This window comes from Colius striatus, chromosome 2 (genome assembly GCF_028858725.1).
Source record: "Colius striatus isolate bColStr4 chromosome 2, bColStr4.1.hap1, whole genome shotgun sequence".
In the NCBI taxonomy this organism is placed as follows: domain Eukaryota; kingdom Metazoa; phylum Chordata; class Aves; order Coliiformes; family Coliidae; genus Colius; species Colius striatus.
The window spans coordinates 95,796,686-95,810,560 of NC_084760.1; the positions used below are offsets into that span (position 1 = coordinate 95,796,686).

General features: G+C 42.2%; 1 protein-coding gene across 2 annotated transcripts in view; it reads left to right on the top strand.

Moving 5' to 3' along the window:
- The window catches only part of FOXN2 (forkhead box N2), a 35,230-nt gene that overhangs the window by 16,257 nt on the left and 5,098 nt on the right, over positions 1-13,875 (top strand). Inside the window, exons 3-5 of one of the 2 annotated variants that reach the window (XM_061991554.1) lie at positions 3,484-3,608; positions 7,820-7,884; positions 13,562-13,630. In XM_061991554.1, coding sequence (XP_061847538.1) covers positions 3,484-3,608; positions 7,820-7,884; positions 13,562-13,630 — 259 coding nt within the window. The remainder of the gene's footprint in view (positions 1-3,483; positions 3,609-7,819; positions 7,885-13,561; positions 13,631-13,875) is intronic. The other variant, XM_061991555.1, reaches the window with a different exon arrangement.

Below are 13,875 nucleotides of genomic sequence, written 5' to 3' on the forward strand. Positions count from 1 at the left end.
TGCTGGTTGGTAGTTGGAGCTGATGAACAGCAAGAGGATGATGCTGGAGCCAGTCCCTGGGACACTTGCTAGCCTTCCAGTGTGCCTACTGTGGCCCTGGTGCCCCTGAAGATGTGGAGATGTGATTGTGAGCCAGTAGTCCACAGAAGACATAGTTAATGTATCTTAAACACTGTCATGCAACCTTGGGGTTGCAGGGAGAGAGGTCTTCAATGGGAAATTGTGTTTTTTGAGAGAGCTGTATCTGATTTACAGCACGGGTTTGTAGTAGTTGGAAGCCCTGGAATCTTCCTGCTCTTTGCTAGACTTTGTTTTTACAATTGTGGATTCGGGAATTTTGTATTAGTACCACTGGGGAGAAAGAGTCCGGGGAGGCAGGAATGGCATCCAGGTCAAGCATCAATTGGGCATGGCGCTGCCTGCATGGATGTGGCCCTGCCACTGTTTACTGTAGGAGTCAGAGCAGGGCAGGGCTTGAGTATCTTCTAGAGATCTTCCTTTCTTCTTGGTTGATATGTGTTTTAGGGTTTTTTTTCCTCTTTTAGGATTGTACTTTGCTGCTAGCAGAGGAGGGACCATGGTGGGATGGTGGTAAAGATAAAAGACAAGGCCGCACCATGGGGGCATCTTGTTTCCAACCCATCTTGCTATAATCATGCCCTGAAATGCTGGAGGATGGAAACTTACTTTCTTTATCAAATAGTCCAAAACATAGGAATTATTTTCCTTCCTTTTATTTCCCTAGATAAAATCTTGCAAGTTAAATTAGAAATGTTAGAAAGATGAAGAAAGAGGATAGGCCAAAAAATAGTCTCAGAGCAATGTAACTTTTCAGCTAGCACTTCAACAGTTGCTCAACTGTTCATGTGTAATAGTAACCTTCAAAAGCATTTTAATGCTTTAGATCCTCTTAGGCTTTATCTTTGCTAGGAGAAATGGTACAGTCTTTTTTTGTTGTTGTTGCTGTGGTTAAGAATGCCGGTTTATTTTAAAGCTGGTGGGTGTACCTGTGTTCTGTGGGATTTCCAGCTCCAGTTGTGCATAGCTTTCCCCTAAAGCATGACACAGACTTCAGACCTGTGTTGGATTTCTGCTGTGTATCTCTGTTAAACAGCAGATAGGCATGAAATGGTGCACAGGAGCAGCCGCATGGACATGGTCTCCTTTGCTCCATGTCTGCTTTTAGTGTAAATAATGGTGGCTGGAAGTGTGGTTTCACGTTACACATAATCCAATCCAACCACCCAAAGAAGTGGTTGCCTCTAGCACTGGACTGAGTCTTTGTATGGCTTCAGAGTGTGCTTCTGTTCAGCCTCCTGTTGCAATACCTGCTGCTCCCCCCCCCAGCAAAAAATCCTTGTGTTGTGTTGTCAAGGCAGAAAGCTGGTGAGAGTACATGTCTGGGAAGATGGAAGAGGGGAAACTAATGCTATCCTGTCTCCAGGCCCCAGCTGAACTGAATTAACTGTCAAGTGGAAGTACCTGCCCAAAGGAGCAGCGATATGCTGGTATCAGGGGAGTTGCTCCTGCTCCCTGAGGGCAACAGCCTCAAAACTAACAAAGGCAGGAAAAAAAGAAGCCAGAGTTGGGGAAGGTTAGGATGCTGAGGAAAGGATCTGAGTCCAGGAGAGGTGCAGGAAAGGGATCAAGGATGTTAGTCTGTCACAGAGATGACGGATGGAGCCAGCTAGGAGAAGACCTCTTGTTAGTACCTAGCTGGCTAAATCATCCTGCCAGCAACCATGGCTGCTTGATTAAAAGTAAGCTTCTTTGGAAGTGCTGGAGAGAGTCCAGCGCAGGGCCACCAAGATGATCAGGGGTATTGAACGTTTTTCATACGAGGAAAGGCTGCGGGAACTGGGGCTGTTTAGTCTGGAGAAGAGGAGATTGAGGGGTGATCTTATTAACATTTATAAATATCTAAATGGTGGGTGTCAGGAGGTTGGGGCATCCCTTTTTTCTATAGTAGATAGTAACAGGACAAGGGGTAATGGAATGAAGCTGGAACACAAAAAGTTCCACTTAAACATAAGAAAAAACTATTCCACTGTTCAGGTGAGGGAGCCCTGGCACAGGCTGCCCAGAGGAGTTGTGGAGTCTCCTTCCTTGGAGGTCTTCAAGATCCGCCTGGACATGTTCCTATGCAACCTGATCTAGGTGACCCTGCTTCTACAGGGGGGTTGGACTAGATGATCTCTAAAAGTCCCTTTCAACCCCTACCATTCTATGATTCTTGAGAGATGTCTTAAAGCGTGCATTCCGTTTTAGCATGGGAAGATGAGTGTAAGGAAGATTCAATTAAAAAAAACAAAGAAGACAACTCTGAGAGATGCTGCAGCTCAGAAATCTTTATTAAAGGCAATGTCTTCAACTAAAATTAGAGCAGCATCTCTCTTTATCAGGTGAAACTCTCCCTGGTTTGGTTTTTCACTAAATTTGGTAGAGAAGTACTTCCTCTTTTCAGGAAATACTTCATGACTTAAACAGGGCCAAACACTTACATGCTTTGTGGGTCCATTTCAGTCTTAAGTCATGGAGCATCCATCCATAAAATGGTAATAACACACTCATTTGGTGTTGCCAGGAGAAGATCACCTGGCCTCTGAGGACTTGCAGGAGGTGTTCCATGAAGCTTGGGTTTCTGTGCTGAAACTTTTACCAAAAAATTCTCCAGAAAGATCTTCACAGTCTCATGTAGAGCTGCCCTGTCCTTCTGCCACATGCATAACCACTCTTCCTACTTAATCTTACTCTTTATGTTGCAAGAACTAGCAGGCTTGAAAAACAGGGCTATTTTCTTTATGTAGTAAGTATGTGAAGAAACCCTTGAGAGATGCAAGAAGTCACTTATCTTGCTTAACTTTGTGTATCAAATTTTAACATCAAGATTGACTACCACAGTGGTGGGTATGATGTTAAGTGAATAAAAAATCCATTCATCAGGTTTTCAGATTTTGAAAATGTGGTAATAATCCATTTTGTTGCAGGACATTCATCAATATGCTTTTGCAGGATGGTGTGAAGTGAAATGAGTACGTAGGCATATCTAGGCAAAGGGAAAGGTGCTTTGATTTGCCCCATCACTTAGAAACTTGTTGATCAAAAGATTGCTGATCAATTCACTGGACAGATGCTTAAACCCACAACTGTATTTACCAAGTTTTAAAATAAGCTTTACAACTTTTGGTGGACAAATGTGAATGAGAATGGGGCTTTAGAGAAGGGGCTTTGGAGATGCTATCCCAAGCTGCAAGACAGATGCTTCCATGCCATATAATGAGGATCTCGGGAACCACACACTTAGTTTTGGAGTGTCCACTTTCCATGCAGGTGATGGAACTACCTGAGGATGATGTACATCAGCTGTCCAGTGGTGGATGCCTACATCGTTGTACCTTGCTACATCTTGGGAATATTAAATTAGAAATGACTGCAACAGCCTGGCCCCTGGATACTCTAATCTGCAGTGCTTCTTTCTTGCAGGTGAATGGAAAAGGTTCATTATGGTGTGTTGACCCAGAATACAAACCTAATCTGGTCCAAGCACTGAAAAAGCAGCCTTTTTCCTCAGCACTTGCATTTTATACTCCACCGGCGTCACCACCAAGGTAGGTGAATGTTCTCATCCCAGTAGGAGGTGTGGTTGTGTTACTCCACCTGGCAGAATGAATGCCCATGCAGACATTGATATATTCTTACTGGATGCCACACCAGAGAAGGAATTGAGTGGAGCTTAGGTGAGACTGGCTAGATGAGGTGGGGAGATGTAATGAGCTCAGGATTTCCAGGTAGCAGATCTGGGGTTTGTGTCCAAGCCACTGTGGGAGAGTTTAGAAGATCGGGGCTGTGCTGGGTGCTTACTGGTGAGCCACATCACTCTGGAGGGCAGGCAGTCTTGGGACTTGGAGTGAAATCCTCCTTCAAGCACAGTACACAAGGACCAATCTAGGGTGCCTGGTGCTTCTGGCTTGGAAGGAGATGTGTGCCGTTGGTAAGGCACTCATCTGATATTCTATGTGGTTGTCAAAAAGAATCAACTTTTCTGCAGTCTGAAGTGCTTAGAGAGGCTGGTTTAAGAGAGGGATGTTTTTCTCTGAGGCTGTTAAAAGCATTTTGCATCAGGAATGGGAAAAACAGCCTTTACCATAAACATATGCTGAGGTGGTGCCTGTAAGACTTCTGAAATCAGAGCTTCTTCATCCAACAGTTTAAGATTAGGCAATAGATTGTGGAGAATTTGAAGTCAACATGATGCGTCCTTAGTAGAGGATGAGGAACACCAGCAGGGTCAGCCTACAGAGGTGGGACAGATTAAAAGGATGAAAAGCAGAGAAGAACTCATTGCTGTTGATCAGGTCAGTTCTTAGGTAGATACATGTGGCCAGTTAATCTAGTTCAGCAAAGAATTTGGGTGAGAGAAGAGATAATTAAGGTCTCTGTACATTGACCTGTGCCTTAACCTTACTGCAAAGGATTTTGTTAAACAGTAGGAACTGGGATTACTGAAGCAGGATGTAAAACTGATAACATTGAGCAGACATTTCTAAGGATCCAATGGGACGTTGACCCTGTGAGCTGGCACCCCTGTGCAAGCCTCAACTGTCTGGTGGCAGCTGAAGATTTGTGTGGCATGAGCTTTCCCAGTTGGGCTTCTAACCTACAAGATGTAACAGTGGTCTCTGAGCTCTCAGCTGTCTTCAGGTATAAAGGATCACCTTGGATTTGAATGAGCCAGGTGGAAGTGTCCTGTTTTCCAGCTTTCTAATGGAATAGACACATTGCTAAAATAACCCTGAAGCATTTAAGTATTAAGAAATAGTCAAATTGGAAACTGAGAGATGGCTAGAGGTACTGCCAGGCTTTGTCTCATGGGAAAAAAAGATTATTGAAACTACTGTAATTGGACTCTAGATGATAAGGCCTTTAAAGGTTTTAATGTTTCTACATAGGGGCACATGGACTTCTGGCTTTTGCTACAACTCGAGTGAAAGTTCGGTCCTCGAAAGCTTTGTTCACATTGTGTCTATGTTAACACGGTCAAACTTCAAAATTTAGAGAATAATATAAATGGGAAGGGAACTCTGGATGTTGTCTGTCCAGCCAGAGGAGCAGAAGATTATGACAGTCTCAGCCTAGGGCAGACGATTCAGAGCCTTGACTAGTTAAGCTTGTAATATCTCTAAGGTCTTCAAGATGAGTCCAACCATACAAGTGCTGAAATATGGTTTACCTAGCTTATATAAATACAGCTTACATAAGAAATAATAGAAGGATTTTATCCAAATGCTGAAGTACTTGCAAGATCAGGACTTTAAAGCTGTTGTTTTTGGTAACATTTTTCCTTTCACACTTGCCAACGATCACAATTACAAGGAAATCCGGGTACTAATGAATCCCCATGGCAAAATTCCCACTGACTTTAATACATGAGTTTTGCAGTGTTTGTGTTTACGAGGATGACAAAATAAAACCAACATATTAAGATACTGAGCTTCTGTAATGAAAGTTGATTTGCTTTCCTGTAACAATTAAAAAAACCCATTTGTATGACTTTCAGTTTTACACAAAAACAGATTTAGGGTTTTTCCTTCCATGTTTAAAACGACTTGGATTAGGTTTAAATTCTGGCCTAATTTTGGGGAAGGGCCCCTAAGGGGCTGCATTGTGTGTGGAAAGAGAAAGCCTAGAGATACAGCTGGAGAGAGACTGCAGGGACTGTCCAAATTTGTCTATAGAGTGGTGGTAGAATTTGACTCTGAGAGTCCTGATTTTTTCTGTGGGAAGACTAGTGTACATAATTATTTTACAATGTGTTCACAGGGAATATACCTATCACTCAGCAGGATTTGAAAATAAAACTTAAGGTGTTACTTTGAGCAGAAGCTTTCAAAAGTGGTAGCCTGTGTCTAGGTACACTGAAATTTGTATTATCATAGATGATTGACATCACTGGGGCATATTATTTCAGCACAGCTTGTTCAACAAGTCTGTGCGAGGGCCCTTGCTGCATTCTCTTTCCAGTACTATGTATATTGTATCCCTGGGCTCTGGGGACAGCCAGGGTTCTCGTCTTGCAAATACCTCATGCATATGCTTAGCTTACCTTACTTGATACTAAGCATTAATTTGCTCTAGGAAAGCCTTATGTGGATATGGTTCTCGAAAGATCTGAACTAAGACAAAAGGATGAAGATGTTTAGCATCTGTTTGTACAGTTTAACTGCAGATGTCAGAGTCAGCTGTGTTGGGATGGGTCCATCGCTTTCCTGTGACTTCTTTTTTGTCCGTGATTTTTTTCCCCACATTTTTGGATCTGTTCCCTTTGTACTCCATCACCTCCACAAGAAATCATACCAGACAGTGAACTTGAGTTTTATGTACAGCTGTGCTGGATATTTTTCTCTTTGGCTGCCACACTGGGAGGTGCTTAAATATGCATCTCCTTTTCAGTAGCTTTGGTTACCAGTGCCAGGCAGGCTGCAGTGCTACAAGAGCTCCTTACATAGCTGGAGTTATGCGTTTCTAGCCACCTTGCTTTGATATTTCTGGGATTTTCTTCCTCCTGCACTCTACAAACCTGCGGCACTGTTACCAATGTCCAGCCAAGTTTGGATAATGTGGTGGAAAGTTGGAGCTGGGAGAGTATTAAACGGACATCCCCCATTAGCAGCTGTGCAGAGTAGCTGATCTCAGGGTTGTTGAGATGTGTGCTGCAACAGCACTGGCAGTGACCAGTGAAAAAAATATTTTCTTCAAAATTCAACTTAAAAGAATGAAGATTTTAATTTAAGAAAGATATTTTAAAAACTGAAGTAATTGTTTGGGTTTTAATTAATGATCTAGACAAGTAATTAAAAAAAATATAAAGCACTTAGCAGCTTTTTTATTTTGGGGGGGATTTGTGGCTGTTTCTTATTTTGGAAAATAGACCTGCCTGAATATGATAAATATAAAAGGTAAACACATCTTAATTATAGAAATCACCCCATTAATCTCTGGAGGTTGCAGTTACAGGTTGGGCTTGAAAATTCTGTTTATCACCCTTTATATTATTCCAATGATACTATAAAAGATGCACATTGCCGTGTTTCATGCAGTTTTAGTAGTTGTGTACAGTTTCTGTTGTATTTACTTATAAGTGTTTGTTAGTATATTTGTAATGAACTCAGGACTTGGGTGTAGCAGAAAACGATATAAAAGCTTTAACTTGCTCTTTGTTCTGTAAGATATTAAGCAGTACTTTGCCAGGTGCAAAGCTGGTCTGATAACACTAAAAAGCAGACACCACCACAAAAACAGCCCAGCTTCCGATAACTTTAAAATCGGCAAATGTTTTTGTTGTTTCTCAGCTTTCTGAACAACACTACCTTTCATCTTTGTTAATCTCACAGCACCGTTCCAAAGAGCAGACATAACTAATCCTTACCTGTTCTGTTGCTCCTGGGCTCTTAAGCATCCCACTATAACCTACTGTTTTGTTCACGTGTAGGTTTTACTTAGTAAAAATACATATTTTTGTTTAAAATGCAGCATTTAGACAGGTACATGAAATCTACAGAAGTTAGTATCTCTTGCCAGTAAGACTTTTGTGTGTGTTTGGAGGTGTTTTCTGAGTGCTGCTAAGGGCTTATAGCACTACATAAATTGTCAACCAATGTGTCAAGCCATCTGTTGAGGTCAAGAGAAATTGTTTGCTCACCAAACACGGTGATTGGGTTGGTTTCTGTTTTACTTTTCTATGATCATTGTATTGTGTCTACTTTACACAAATCATTCAGTTAATTAGGGTTTGGGTTTGACCTGTTGAATTTCTTTTCAGTAGGTCAGCGTCCCCTCACTACCTAACTTCAGTTCTTCAGCAGAGTCATGGCCGATCTCTCAAAGGTAAGCATTTCATTTTCTTTCACTCTTCTCCCCTAATTTTAGTCACAAGCATGTGCTGGAGCCTAGCTGATACAGACATGCTCTGAAAGGTCTGTTAGATTACCAAAAAAGCCCTGACAAATGCATGCTTATTAGCTGCTTGTGTATTAAGTTGAAATTATGAAGATGAATTTCAAGGTGCCATAGGGACGTATCTTGTCCTGCCAGCAAGATATATAGCAGACACATCACTCGCAAATATGACCTCTTAAAGAATGCATAGTTCATAGTCTGAGGGATGGTCTATTGTTGACATCCTTGACCCTGCTGCCTTGATGGAGGCTGGAGATGGAGGTTGTTGTGATAGCAGGGAATTAATGTGGTAGAGGCCACAGAAGTATCTGCAAATGGTCATGTGGAAGACAGGACATCTTCCTGCCAAAAGGTGACAGGATTGGTAACCCACCTGAAGTGCATCTACACCAATGCATGCAGCATGGGCAACAAACAGGAGGAGCTGGAAGCCATTGTGCGTCAAGGGAAGTGGGACATAATTGCCATTACGGAATGAGGGAAGGCGCCTTGCTGGACCTGCTGCTCACAAAGGAGGTCTGACAGGGGATGTGATGATTGAAAGCTGTCTAGGGCATAATGATCACAAAATGATCAAATTCTCAATCCTCAGATGAGCAAGGAGGGGGGATCAGCAGAACTGCCACCTTAGATTTCCAGAGGGAAGACTTCAACTCATTTAGTAAATTGGTAGCCAGTGTCCCTTGGGAGACAGTCCTGAAGGGCAAATGAGTCCAGGAAGGCTGGACATTCTTCAAGAAAGAAATCTTAAAGGCACAGAATCAAGCTGTTCTGATATGCAGGAAGACGAGCCAATTGGACATAAGACCACTCTGGCTGAACAGAGAATTCCTGCTGGAGCTTAGGAGGAAAAAGAGAATTTACAGTTTTTAGAAGAAAGATGAGGCAGCCCAGGAGAACTACAAGGATGATGTGAGATCATGTAGGGAGGAAATTAGAAGGGCCAAGGCTCAACTTGAACTTGAGCTATCCAGTGCTGTAAAAGACAATAAGAAAATATATTAGCAAATATATTAGCATCAAAAGGAGGCCTAAGGCGAATCTTCACCCTTTAATGGATGAAGGGGAAACTTAGTGAACAAAGATGAGGAAAAGGCTGAGGTATTGAATGCCTTCTTTGTCTCAGTCCTCAATGCTAAAGCCAACTCTTTTCTGGGCACTCATCCACATGAGTCAGAAGACAGATAAGGAACAGAATGAGGCCCACTTAGTCCCCAGGAAATGGTGTGTGACCTGCTGCTCCACCTTGACTCACACAAGTCAGTAGGACTGGATGGAATCCACCTGAGGATGCTGAGGGAGCTGGTGGAAGTGCTCGCTGAGCCACTCTCGATCATGTACCAACAGTCCTGGCTTACCAAGGAGATCCCAGAGGACTGGAGGATGGCAAATGTGACCCCCATCTGCAAGAAGGGCCAGAAGGACGATTCTGGGAACTACAGGCCTGTCAGCCTGACCTCAGTGCTGAGGAAAGTTATGGAATAGATCTTCCTGAGGCACATACAGAATAACCAAGGGTTTGAGCCCAGTCAACATGGCTTTATGACCAACCTGATCACCTTCTATGACAAGATGACCTACTTAGTGGATGAGGGAAAGGCTCTGGATGTGATCTTCCTGGACTTTAGTAAGGCTTTTGACACTGTCCCCCACAGCATCCTCCTGGAGAAACTGGCTGCCCATGGCTTGGATGGACCCACTCTGCGATGGATGGTAAAATGGCTGACTGGCCAGGCCCAGAGAGTCATAGTGAATGGAGTTAAATCCTGTTGGTGGCCAGTCACCAGTGGTGTTCCCCAGGGCTCAGTGCTGGGGCTTGTTTTGTTTTACATCCAATTTTTCTCCACTAAGTTTTAGTAACTACAGTTAAAATAATATTTATACAACATAAAAGCTTGTGATTGTGGACCTGACTTGTCTTCTCCTGCTCTGGATTCATTACTAGTGGAGGAAACACAGAAGGTTATAAAGTTGGCTGAGAAGCACCACTGAAGCCTACAATATTGAGACTTGTATTCAAGGTCCATATATTAAACTCACATCCATATGTTTAACCCATCCTATTCTTCTCTCCCAAGAGTTAAAATGAACATTTTGCAATTTTTTTATGTGATACCTTAAATTAAACAGACCTCGTGAGTTTAACCTCATGAGTTAACTGGGATAATATCCAGAACATTGGTCTTCCTGCATAACTACCCTGGCAGTAAAGCCAGCCCAACTTCTTGTCAAGTGAGAGAAAAGTACTACACAGCCATGAAACACTCATCTGAAGCACACTTATGCTTTCATGTTCCCCTGTAAATCCTATCATGCTCAGGGTCCTGCCCTTGGGCCACAACGATGCCATGCAATGCTACAGGCCTTGGGCAGACTGAGTCATACTCCGGGTATTACTGGGGGTGAATGATTTCTCCTAGCCATGGCAGGAACTCAGTAGCACATCACATTTCCCTGGCTAGTGAGTTAAACATAGCTGTCTGTATATGATGTTTGAGAAGGTTTCTTTCCTTCCTGGTTGTCTCTGCAGTAGCTGGCACTGCTGTTAGGGCAGTCGTTTAGCACTTGTAGACCTGATAATTACTTTCAGGGAGTTCCTCCTGAAGTGTTTTCAGGAAATCTCTGATGAAGTGCAGCGTCATTTGTCTTTCTGGTGCCACCTTCCTCGAACTGCTGGGATATCTACCTACTCTTACAAGTGTTAATGAGCATTAGAGGAACACGGGTTTGACCATACTTCTGTCCTAGGGATTTCTACTTTTGTTTTCCATGAGGAAAAACAGACAAAGAGATTCAGATTTAAGTCCAAAAAGAAAGAATATAGGATGAAAATCTGTTTTTTATTGTCAATCAAATGCAAATAGAAGGTAGTGACAGCTGTTGAAGAGAAGATGGTTACGTTATTTTCCCATATATACTTTTAAAAAGGTTTTCTTAGGTTTAAAATGTATTAGTGGGCCCTGGTATCAGGAAGGAGCTAGACAGCATGCTGGGCATCACGGCATTTCTTTTTGAAAAGCCTGTCAAGAACAGGTTTCACACTGCACTACTGAAACTTAATACATTGAAAGCTTGTCCGTGTCAAAAATAATAATAAAAAATGAATTGTGCTCAATTTTTTAGTGAGCTGATACTGAGAAAAGAGATTGTGTTAGTTTGTTGTAGAGGAGTGTTGTTAAAGCTCTTCAGAAAGGGTAATGAAAAGCCACCAGTGAAGTATGATTTGGGCAGCATAACAGACACCCAGCTCTGATTTTGCTAGCATGGCAGGCTTTTGAGGTGAGAAGGTTGCTTTTAGCTTTCAGCCACAAACCAGAAACATTGGTTAGGCAGCAAAGACAAGTTTTTTTTTAGAGACTAAGCATCTGCCTGGTCCACAGATGGATCCAGACAGAGATTTTTATGGTGGTACTCAGGTAGCAAGGAAGCATCCTTGACTGGCTGGCTGCTGCAAGGCTGCTAGATCTGGGATTCTCAGTGCTTATTACAGAGTACAAGAAATTCCTCTCTTCTCAATGGTTTTACTGGTGCACCCTGTGACAGATTTGGAGACTGCTAATCTGATGATAACTATTCCAGTTTGCTGCACCAGAAGTGTAGGTACTGTTATTTAATTTCTGCATCCTGATAACCTGTTCAGCACCTCCCTGGCTTTAGAGGCAAGCCATAAATGTTGCCGAGGTCAGCTGTTTTGCAGATGAAGTAAATCCTTGTAATAAGGTACTTCCTCAGCCATTCTACTGGGGAAGTGTAAGTTTGGGAAATAGCACTCTGTCAAAGAGAGCTATCACAAATGAAGCCAAACATGTTAACAGTGACACAGAGTATTGCTGAAAAGTCACTGTGCAAGTGTCTCCTTTCTTTGGGGATATTAAGATGCAGAAATGCTCTTTGCAGGTACTAATTCAGTGTTGGATTAATATCTCCGATTGCTTGTCATTTTAACAAGATGGAACTTATATACCACCATCAGATGTTAAAGTAAAATATCTGTGATAGCAAGTAAGGAATGGGAATATTTCACTTTCTTATTATGTTAGGCATGCTTTTTTTTATTAAAAGCAAAGTTTTTTCAGCTGGATATATATGACTTGTAATTTCAGGAGCTATATTGCTGCCACGTTAAGACAAAATGGAATAGTGAAAAAAAACCCCACTCATGAATGCAATAGGATAGACCTTAAAGACCTCTCATTTTAAAATGAGAGACGGTAGGAACAAGGAGGGGATGTGTATGTTTATCAGCCTGTGTTGGAAACAGCCTCTCAGTCCCCTTCATGTGTTGGTACAACATTCCCAAGATGTCATGTTCTTCAAATTTCTTCTTGACTAGGGATCAAGTTAGGAATAAGTATACAAGATAAAGAAGCTAAACTGTCAGTTCTGCAGTCCCCCTCCCAATACTAACTCTCTTCTCAAATTCAGTAATATACTTAATGTACTTAAAGGGGCAGAAAGGTGGAAATGCCATTAAAAATGATATGGCTGGTGCTTTACTTGAGCAGTTGCCACTCCAGTTCCAGTTCAGGAGGATTGAAATGAGTGGGAAAAGTATACTGTTTTCATTTCCTTTTTGCTTGTTTCTAGTTAGAACTGTTACTCTGCCATAATATCCTCACAGTGCACTTTCTGAGCTGTAGGCAATCCATTCTGGGATGGTTACAGCAGCGCTTGTCACTGTAGCTGAAAGCACCACAGCTCACCTAAACCTTTTTAAATGCCTATTTATTATTTAGATCCCTATGCTTTCTAGATCAAGTAGTTCAGTGCCCTTTCCTCCCGTTGTCATCTCGATTTCTTCTGTTTGACTTGTCATTACTGTGAAAAATACTGCTGGAGGAGAGAAGTGTACCAAATTAGTGCTGTGTTAATGGGAACCTTCATTTTCAGCCTTGATTATTCACATAACCAGGGTACGAATCTGTGGAGATGCTTTGCTTTGCAGCTGTCAGGAGGATGGATCCAAGCTGTTCTCAGTGATGTCCAATGATAGGACAAGGGGCAACGGGTACAAGCTGGAACAGGAGTTCCAAAGAAATACAAGGAAGAATTTCTTCACTGTGATGGTGATGGAGCACTGGAACAGGCTGCCCAAATGGGTTGTGGAGTCTCCTTCTCTGGAGACATTCAAAACCCACCTGGATGAGTTCCTGTGTGACCTACTCTAGGTGATCCTGCTCTGGCAAGGGGATTGGACTGGATGATTTTTTGATGTCCCTTCCAACCCTTAAGGTTCTGTGATCCTGTGATACATGTAATCTTTCTCTCTCAACTGGTACAAACAAAAGCCACTTGTTGATAAGTATAGCCACAGCATCGTCATATGAACGTCTAATTAATGTTTCCGATTCTTGGCTTCAGCTTCAGTAAGTGTAATGTGAGAATTTGGCTTTTGAATATCATAGTTAAGATATGAGACTGTTCTATAACCATATTGCCCCATGTAAGAGTCATGCTCTGTCCAAATTTGTATGTCTTTTTTTTTTTCCCCCTGTACTCTTTATTGGAGGCTGATATGTGCAGATACAAATTCTTCTGATGTTCTAGGGACCTCATTTTGTTAGGCTTACCCAAGATCTAATGTTTTGCTGGTTCTCCTTCACAGAGTCCGATATTGATGCTGCTACTGCAATGATGCTGTTAAATACTTCCATTCAACAAGGGATGTTGGACTGTAAGCGTAACACATTTTACTGTGGTTTTCTTCTCTTCCCAGTAGCTAACTGTTTTCTCTATGAAGTTTCAGGAAACTCATGTGGTCTAGTTTCAAGTAAGAGCAGTCAGGAAGGAATTCTGGTTTGATTGTTCTTTCTGCGGCATTACAGTTTCATAGAACCACCTTCTCTTCCCCCTTCTCCCCAGTAAATTTGGGGGTTTTTTTGGGTTTTTTGGGGGTTTTTTTGGGTTTTTTTTTCTGCA